This window comes from Echinops telfairi, unplaced genomic scaffold (genome assembly GCF_000313985.2).
Source record: "Echinops telfairi isolate 266 unplaced genomic scaffold, ASM31398v2 ScPeMD7_7469;HRSCAF=8507_1, whole genome shotgun sequence".
NCBI classification, from domain to species: Eukaryota; Metazoa; Chordata; class Mammalia; order Afrosoricida; family Tenrecidae; genus Echinops; species Echinops telfairi.
Window position 1 is genome coordinate 94,085,019 of NW_022111373.1, and position 10,346 is coordinate 94,095,364.

Here is a 10,346-nt window from a genome sequence, read left to right on the forward strand (position 1 = left end):
TGCACTTGTTCTGACTCACAGCGGCCCTGTGCGCACCAGTCTATAGGTCTATGTTGTTATTGCGTAGGTGCCGTTGCACTTGTTCTGACTCACAGTGGCCCTGTGCACACCAGAAGGAAACTCTGCCTGGCCCTGCGCCCTCCTCACCATTGCTCTCATGTCGGAGCCCCTTGTTGCAGCTGCTGTGTCAACCCGTCTTCTTGAGGGCTTTTCCCTTTTGTCTGCCCTGCACTGTGCCACACACGATGTCCTTCTTCGGGGGCTGGTCCCTCCCAACAACATGTCCAAAGTCTGTAAGATGAAGTTGCGTCATCCTTGCCAGTAAGGAGCTTTGTGGCTATACTTCTCCCAACACAGATTTGCTTGCTCCTTTGAGAGTCCACGGTACTGTCAATATTTTTCATCAACACTATCAATTCAATGTATTCATTCTTGTAAGTTACTCCATATCCATGTGAAATTGCATATGAGGCCATTGAAAATAGCCACGGCTTAGGTCGGGCACACTTTTGTCCTCAAAGTAACATCCCTGCTTTTCAATGTTTAAAGAGGTTTGTAGAGCAGATGTACCCAAGGCTAGGTGTCATTAGAGCCCTTGACCGCTGTTTCTATGTGCACTGATTGTGGATCCAAGAAAGATAAAATATTTGACAATTTCAACCTTTTCTTCATTTATCATGATGTTACCTATTGGTCCAGCTGTGAAGGCTTTTGTTTCTCTACATTGAGTTATAGTAATTCATTCTGAAACCTGCAATCCCTCCTCTTCATCAGCAAGTGCTTCAAGTCATCCTTCCTTTAAGCAAGCAAGGTTGTGTTATCTGTATATCATAGGCTGTATGTCTTCCTCCATAACCTGGCACCAAACTCTTCTTCATATAAGCCAGCATCTCTGATTATTTGCTCAGCAGATACAATCCTGACATATGTAGTTCTTGATTCTAAGCCATGCAATATTCCCTTGTTCTACTTGCACAACTTCTTTTGACCCAAGTACAAATTCTGCATGAGCACAGTGAAGTGTTCTGGAATTCCAATTCTTCTCGAGGTTATTCATAGTTTGTTATGATCCCCACAGTAAAACATTTTTCACAGTCAATAAAAGACAAGTAAACTTCTTTCTGGTATTCTCCACTTGTAGCCCAAATCCACTTGATATCAGCAATAATATCCTTTATCCCAAGTCCTCTTCTGAATCTGGCTTGAATTTCATGCAGTTCCCTGTCAACATATTGCTGCAACCATTATTGAAAGATCTTCAGCAAAATTTTACTGACCTGTGATAGCAATGCTATTGTTCTATAATTTGAGCAATCTGTTAGGTCACCTTTATTTGGAATGGCTGCAAAAGGTATATACATAGATATTGCTGCTGTTGTTGTGAGTTGCCATCATATGACCCTATGTACAACAAAGGAAACGCTGCCTAATCCTGCACCGTCCTCACAGTCATTCTGAAGCTTGAGCCCATTGCTGCAGCCACTGTGCCAATCCATCCCTTGAGGACCTTCCTCTTTTTCACTGTCCCCCTACTTTACAAAATATAAAGCATAGCTATGAAACCTTACACATGTACATATATAGGAAATGTTAAAAGATGCATAGGAATGATACCACCACTCATGGAATTATATTTGCTCTGAGGGCGGTTTCCTATTCTCTCCAAACATCTTCCAACATTGAAACTTGTGATCTAAAAATTTAGTGTTGCATAAGTGTCACATGGGTGATTTTTCAGAATGTAGATTCCTAGGTCTCAGCTCCAGAAGCTTCAATTTAAGCTGCCTGAGTTGGGGTTGATAATTATATATTTTTTAAAAGAACCCTAGCAGATTATGAGCAGATGATGAGAGAACCACCCTTTGAGAGGTACTGAATTAGGTGAATATGCGTAGCTGGCCAGTGGGCTGTACTGCTTAGGGATTATGTCACCCAGACAGTCCTGGGTAATGGTAAACATGGGACCCACCCTATCAAGTGGATTGGAGTCTGATGACACTACTTGTGGGTGTGACCCTTTGTACAAGAAAGAGACTGTGCAGAATTGCATCCTCTGGCCCTTTACTTTCTGTTGAAGTTGGATCTTGTATCAGATTCTTCGATCTCCTCTTCAATGTCTGTTGATCCCAAGAGCCCTCAGTAGAGTATAAATGGTGGATTTATTCAGCCAAATTCAGATTCTTTTTCCTCTCTCTGCATCACCAAACTGTGCTCGTCCCCCTCCCACCTCTGTGTCATCATCCTGCTTCCTAGTTGCTAGTTTCCATGAATCAGGAGAGACCTGACTTCAGCTGGACTGGACTTACCTACTGCTACATCTGCGGAAGCCATTTCTTTTCTTCCCAACAGTTTAATGACATATAATTTACATATCACAGAATTCAAAAATTCAATCCTATTGAGGAGAATTGTATAATTACCACCACATCAATCTTAGAGCTTCCTCCCCCAAACTCAACCCAATCGTTAAATCACCTTTAAAATGAGTTGTGCAATCACAATCCGTTCTAGTGCTCCCTCCCCTTCCTGCCTTCATTATTTACTCCTGAAATCTCTTTCCCTCCTATCCCCCTACCCCCCGCCACTCCTACATTGCTTGTGTGTAAATACACGGAAGCTTCGCTGGTTTTACTTCTTTAGAGAACCCAACCCAATACAAGGACCGCGGAGCTCAAGTGGGAGATGAGAGGTATACTATTGATATAACAGTCATTCATTCATGACCCACTGTGAGAGACTCAATACCAACACCGGAGGACAGAGCAGAACTGCTCCTTTGGGTTTCCAAGATTGTAAATCTTTATAGGCACAGATAGCCTCATCTTTTTCCTGGCAACGAGTTGGTTGGCCTGAACTGCCTAGCTCCATGGGTGCAGCCTAGTGCTTAACCCATGGCATCATCAGGGCTCCTTCATTCGTTATCTATAGGAGGAGTAAAACCTAGGAATTGGATGGGCCTTCCAAGGGATGGTATAAGAGAAGAATGAACTGTTCACCAGTAAAGGGACATCAAAGAGCAAAAGGCAGAGAGGCTACCAAGGAAATGGAGGTATGACTGTGTGGCTGGAGAGGAAAAAGAAGGAAGAATACCGAATTACAGAAGCCAAGCTAGTGATGTAATCCAGAGCGGGTGGTAAATGGTGACAGAGAGGACTGGGAGTAAATGAAGCAAAAGTGGTCAGTTAAGTGAAGGCCAGAAGAATGCCTATTGTCTGTCCCAGTCATCTCCAGCATTCTAATGCGTGTTCCTGTAGAGGTGGGCCACATGCTCTTGTATTCTCTGTAGTTGGCATAAAATGGTCACCTAACAAATGTTTGGTAAGCAGATTATATTGGTAAAGGCAGCTGCTGTAAAATAATTTTTGAAGAGTGCAACTGCAGTTCAGTTCTCTTAAGGGCCACCATTAGAAGGAGCAAATGTTATATGGCTGTACGTGCTCGCAATGGAAAATTAATAATCATCAGATTGATTAAGCAGTGATTCTGAGCCATCTGCCAGGATGGGATAGTGACATTTAGAAAATAATATCTAACCTTTCGTGTAATAGTTTTCTGGACAATGGAGTTATAACCAGTGACTAAATATAGCTAGTAATTAAAAAAAATAGAACAAATCCTTGAAAAGCATTACACTTAAATTGTTCGGGAATACTTTTTTTCCTTTTTGATTCCATCTCATGATCATTCATGGAAGCATGTGTAGTCATGAGAAGAACAAACCACATTAAAGGAGGTAAATGACTCTTTAAGAATGCACACACGTTGGTTGCTATGACAACCACTGGTTTTTATTGACTAGAGAGCAAGAAATCAATTAGAAACCATTGGAAGAACTTGCACAGGGACATAAAGCATTTCGGCCTCACAATTTCAAGAGCTTCCTTACATCTGTGCCCTGCATGCGAAAGATTTGCATTGTGCCAGTTAGTGAAGTATTATGGGAAGTCAGTCTCTTGGTGCATTTCTGTCACCTTCCTCTCTCCCTCCATATCTGATAAACCTATCATCCAAGTAGTTTACAAGTGGTAAAAGATTTAGCCAGGCACTTGTCTCCATCATACTGGCAGCATTAAAATGATCTTGCTGCCAATCTATTTTTCTCAGAAGCATGGTTCTTTACATACACAGGCTCATGTTTCTTTACATACACAGCCCGCCTCTGTGCAACACTTTCTCCCCTTTTGGTATGCAAGTTCGGTGTAGGGTAGATGGACACATTTCCTCATCAACAGAAGGGACCTCAGACAGTGACACGGCAGGGTGGAGGAAGACAAGATGATCACAGTACCCCCAAAGTGCTTGAACAGACTATTGGGTTTTGGGTTTAGAGACAAGGGCACAGCATGAAGCCCGGCTGGAGTGTAGGGAGGCACATACCTGGAAGAGGACATAGAAAGAGCCAGCCAATCTCAGAAAACCCATCAGTAAGCCAGCCAATGGTGGGAAGAAAATAAAAGGTTGGCTCTACATTCTACTGGATCTTTTAGACTAGTTAAAAGCCCTTTGGACTTCTTTTCTATAGCATCCCCTTCAATAAACTCAGTTTCTTTTTAACCCTTTTCTCTGACTCTGTCCCGAATTTTGTCCCTTGCCTGAAATCTTTCTTTCAAGCAGAACAAGAACTGAGCAGTTGGCAAGGCTTAAGCACAGTCATTTTGAGACCAGCCATCAGCCGTGGGATTTTCCAGACGTGCTCTCAGAACATGGGCTGGAAGTGTCCGTGCAGGCATCAGCTGATGGGTGTTAGTCTAGGGGACTAATTGATCTCACGAGGAAATAGTCAAACTTTCAGAGTAACTGTGCCAACTGAATGATAAAAGAGATAACCACGTGATTACAGGACTTTCTGCTTCTCCAATCTATGCTGCACACCACTAACAGATTCTTCCTTAAACATGCCCTTTAGAGCAGTGCCTGGGGCCTTGGATCAATTTAATGGGTTGAGAACATCTTTTTTTTTTTAAAGAAGGAAAGATGAAAGAAAACAAGCATGCAGGGCAGAATATACTAGAGTGAATCTCCTCAATGACAGGCAAATATGCTTTGTGATTTTTGCTTTGGTTTCGACCTCTCTCTGTGCGTAGGCCTTACTGTGTTTGCATGTGTTGAGCTGGAAGGTAGAGAGTGGTTCTTAAGAAATACTTTTTGTGGTAAGAGTATTTCCTGCCAAAATAGGTTGGAGAGCCAGGCTTTTCTTTGCTAAGGGCTTTCTGTTGGCTGAAACAAAAGGATTTCCAGGTCCTCCCCCTTGGCTGGTAGAATTGATCTCCAAATCCACTCCCAGCCTCTTTGGCATGATGCTGTGGCCTATCTTAAAAAAAAACAAACAAACTTACTCTCCCCTAAACTCAGGCTAATCTCAGCATACTATTCCATTCCACTACATTCTTCACTCATAATGCTTCCAGCTTCTCGTTGTGGTTCCCACAGGCTCCTGTCCTTCAGGGACTGCTCACGTCCGTCTCATCTTGTCATTGAACCTATGGGGATCCCTGTCTTCTCTTTTCGCCTTTCCAGACTCTGCTGTTCATTTCCACACATTACCTCACTAAGTGTCCCCTCTGCATTGTCCTCTCCTGCTTCTTGTTCCCCTCCACTCATATCTCCATCCTTCTGGCAATGCTCTCACACCGGATCTGCCTCCCTCCTTCTGATTTGTCTCCTAACCTATAATCTCCTCATTGTCACTGGCTTCTTTCTTCTGTTTTGTCTTTAATGTCTATTCAGGTCTTCATATAGAAAAGGGTCAGACAATATTTGTCATTATGTGTGTGGCTTATTTCACTTAGCATTGGATCACTTAAGAACTTATTTCACTTAGCATATGGTTCAGTACCAAATTATTGTTCCCACTATGCAACCATAAAGTACAATACTTTGGCCATGAAACACATTATAACACAGATGTATCTGGAGGTCCATATGCTAAGTGAAATAAGTCATACACATAAGGATGAGCATTTTCTGATCCTTTTAATACAAAGACTAGAATATCGGGGGGGGGGGGGGGGAATATAAAAAGACAATGAGAAAATCATATGGTAGGTATAGTTGTGTAATCCACTACTTGTCTGTCGGTCCCCCCACCCCCACCCCACTACTGTAGTGGCTTGTGTGTTGCTGGAAACTATGCCACTGGTATTGCAACTGCCAGAAGGTCACCCAAAGTGAACAGGGTTCAACAGAGCTTCCAGACTAAAAGCAGACTACATAGAAGGAAAGGGCTGCCCACTTTGGAGGAAGTCGCTGCTGGAAACCGTTTGCATGGCATCAAAACATGGCCAGACACTGAAGGTATAATGAATGGAAGCAGAACATCGTTGGGGACAGTGCCAGAGGATGGGCCACTCAGATAGGAAGGCACGGGACATGTGTCTGAGGAGGAGCTGCTTTCTCACCATAGAGTCCACCTTGGTGACATGAGATGGGCAAAGCCTTAGGGATCTTCATTTGCTGATGGGGCACAACTCAAGGTAAGAAGAAACAGCTGCAAAAATGATGAATAATTGGAACTTGGAATGTAGAGAATGTGAATCTAGGGAAATTGGAAGTTGTAAAAAATGAAATGGAAAGTATAAAGATTGATATCCTAGGCTTAAGTGAGCTGAAATTGACTGATATTGGCCATTTTGAATCAGAAAATCATATGGTTTACTATGCTGGCAATGACACACTCAAGATAAATGGTGATGTATTCCTTGTAATCCAGGACATGTCAAGGTTAATCATGAAGTACAACGCTGTACAGGATAGGATTTTGTCTATCTGCCTCCAAGGAAGTCCAATAATGCAACTATTATTCAAATTTATGCACCAATCACAAATGCTCGTGATGAAGAAATTTAAGAATTCTACCAACTTCTTCAGTTGAAAATTGTCCAAAGAGGCAATCAAGATGCATGGATAATTATTGGTGATTGGAATGCAAAAGTTGGGAATAAAAAAGAAGGAATAGTATTGGAAAATATGGTCTTGGTAATAGAAAAGAAGCTGGAGATTGCATGATGGAATTGTGAAAATCAATAACTTGTTCATAGCAAATACCTTTTTTCAACAGCACAAACTGTGCTTAAACACAAAGACTTCTCCAGATGGAATACACAGAAATCAACTTGACTACATCTATGGGAAGAGATCATGGAGAAGCTCAATATCAGCAGCTAAAATCAGGATAGAGGTTGACTGTGGAGCAAACCATCAATTGCTCATATATACATTCAGGTTGAAGCTGTAGAAAATGAAAACAAATCCCCAAGAGCCAAAATCCTATGAGTCTATCCCACTGAATTTCAAGAACCTCTCAAAAACAGATTTGCTGCATTAAACACCAATGACAGAAGACCTGATGAGATGTGGGAGGACATCAAGAACATGGTCAAAGAAGAAAGCAAGAGATCATTAAAAGGTAGGCTTTTTAATTTCAGAATAGACTGTGAAACTGGATCTTAAGTGCAATGTAGCTAAAGCAAATGGAAAAAGTGGTCAAGTCAAAGAGCTGAAGAGAAAATTTTTAAGTATAGCTTGAGAATATAAAGTAAAATGTAATATGCAAAGACCTAGAGTTAGAAAGATTCTACAAGCAAAATATTAAATCAGGCAGGGAGCATTGAAAGAAGATGGAAAGAATACAGTTATGATACCAAAAAGAACTAATTGACATGCCACCACTTCAGGAGGTAGCATGAGCAAGAACCAATGGTGTTGAAGGAAGACGTTCAAGCTGCACTGACTGCATTAGCCCAAGACAAGCATTTGGAAACTGATAAAATACCAATGGAAATGGTTCAACAAGTTGATGAGGCACTGGAAGCACTTACTCATCTCTGCCAGGACATTTGGAAGACAGCTACTTGACCAACTGAGTGGAAGAGATCTATATTTGCATCCATTTTAAAGAAAGGTGACCCAGCAGAATGCTCAAAGTATAGAATAATATCACTGATATCACATGCAAGTAAAATTTTGCTGAATATCATCCAATAACAGTTGCAGCAGTAAATTGACAGGGAGTTGCCAGGGGTTCAGGCTAGATTCAGAAGAGGACATTGTTGATGTCAGATGGATCTAGGCTAAAAGCAGAGACTATCAGAAGGATGTTTGCTTGTGTTTTATTGACTATACCAAGGCATTTGACTATGTGGATCATAGCAAACTATGGATAACCTTGAGAAGAATAGGGATTCCAGAAACACTTCACTGTGCTTATGTAGAACTTGTACATGGATCAAGAGGCAATTTTGTGAACAGAACAAGGGAATACTTTGTGTTTAAAATAAAGAAAAAAGATGTGTGCCAGGGTTTTATCTGTGCACCATACTTATTCAATCTGTATGCTGAGCAAATAATCAGTGAAGCTGGCTTATATGAAGAAGAATGTGGCATCAGTATTGGAGGAAGGCTTATTAGCAACTTGCAATCCACAGATGACATAGCCTTGCTTGCTGGTAGTGAGGAGGACTTGAAGCACTTGCTGCTGATGATCAAGGATTACAGCCTTCAGTACATATTACAAAATAATGCAACCCCCAAAATCCTGAAAACTGGACCAATAGGTAACATCATGATAAAGAGAGAAAAGATTAAAATGTCAAATGCTTTGTCTTGCTTAGATTAATAATCAACACTCATGGAAGCAGCAGTGAAGAGATCCTAGGATGCATTGTTACTCAACGATGGATAAACCTGCTGCACAAGACCTCTTTAAAGTGTTGAAAAGCAAGGAGGTCACTTTGAGGACAAAGGTATGCCTGACCCAAGCCATAGTATTTTCAATTGGCTCATATGCATAGGGAAGTTGGACAGTGCATAAGGAAGGCATAAAAAGACTTAGTGCATTTGAATTATGATTTTGGAGAATATTGAAAGTACTGTGAAAAGAACAAACATATCTTCATGGAGAAATGACAGGAAGACCCTTTAGAGGCAAGAGTCATGAGACTTCATCTCATATAGTTTGGACATGTTATCAGGCGAGACCAGTCCCTGGAAAAGGACATCGTGCTTGATAAAGTAGAGGCACAGCAAAGATAAGAGGAAGAGCACTGTCAAGAAGGATTAGCACAGTGCTTACAGAGATGCTTACAGAGAATATAACTACAATTGTGAGGATGCTGCAAGATCAGACAAAATTTCATTTCATTGTACACAGGGTCTCTATGATGGTACCTAACAACAACAACAACAACAACAACAACATCTTTTCGTGGTGTCCCTAGAATAAAAATCTAGAACGTGACCTACTCTGTGTCATACTCCCTATTTCCAATGGAGTCTTGATGTCAACTGTTGGTATTCTGTACCATCAGGTCAATTAAACGCATACAAACCTTATAGGATAGAGCAGAACTGTCCCAGAGGTGCTTCTAAGATGAAATACTTATGACAGCAGATCACCAGGTTGTGTTTCTCCTGTGGATCCATCCCATGGTGAGTTTTAAGTGCTGACCTTTCAGGTAGCAGTCAAGTGCTTAATCACAGAATCTTCAAGCTCCTTTGAGACCAATTATAACTACACAACAAAATTAAGTGTCCAACCAATGCAAAACTAAGATTTGTGGTCCTTGTGGAATAAGAATTTGAATGTCCTGCATGGAATCAAATTCTGGCTGTCAGCTTTGCTCTTTTAATTGTGCATAAATTGTAATGACTACACAAAAAACGTGGGAGGAAATGCCCTTATCACTTATAGAGGGTGTGTTGGCAAACTTTTTATTAAACCAAATCTTAATTAGCAGAGACTCTGCAGAATGTGACAAGTGATTACCAACCCCTCTTTCTTGTTAATTTGTTTCCTTACCAAGCTGTTCTCCTAAATGCTGGCCTCTCTCAGTTGAGACAACCCGCTCATCTTCCATGTCACACTTGTTCCCAACCAGGATAACCTGGGCATTGTCCCAAGAGTATGTTTTGATTTGAGTTGACCTGAAAGAAAAAACAAAATGTACAAAACAATCAGAGAAAAGCAGCACAGCATGAACAAAGGAGAAGAAATATGTCCCACACACTATAATAGCAAAAACAGAAGCCCAAATTATTGAGATTTACAGTTCATTAGTTCAGTACAATCTCTTTCTTCATATCCTCATCAAGAATTGCACGAGTCCAGAATCAAGAACAACAGTACGGTAGTGCTGTGTTAATTAAAACTTCCTATCATATTGTTGAGAACAAGGCAGGTTGGAGCGGAAACCCAAAACCCATCTGTAGACAATGGGACATCCCCTCACAGAAGGGTCACAGGGAAGGCATGAGTCAACCAGGGCTCAGTATAGCACCAATGAACACACAATATTCCTCTGCTTCCTTGAGGCTTCCTCACCCCACTATCATGACCACAGCCCTGCCTT

At 41.3% G+C, this 10,346-nt stretch overlaps 1 protein-coding gene across 3 annotated transcripts in view; it reads right to left on the minus strand.

Moving 5' to 3' along the window:
• RAB3C (RAB3C, member RAS oncogene family) overlaps positions 1-10,346 on the minus strand; it is a 355,923-nt gene that overhangs the window by 34,084 nt on the left and 311,493 nt on the right. For all 3 annotated transcript variants that reach the window (XM_045285172.1, XM_004703596.2, XM_045285173.1), the window contains exon 4: positions 9,797-9,921. In XM_045285172.1, coding sequence (XP_045141107.1) covers positions 9,797-9,921 — 125 coding nt within the window. The remainder of the gene's footprint in view (positions 1-9,796; positions 9,922-10,346) is intronic.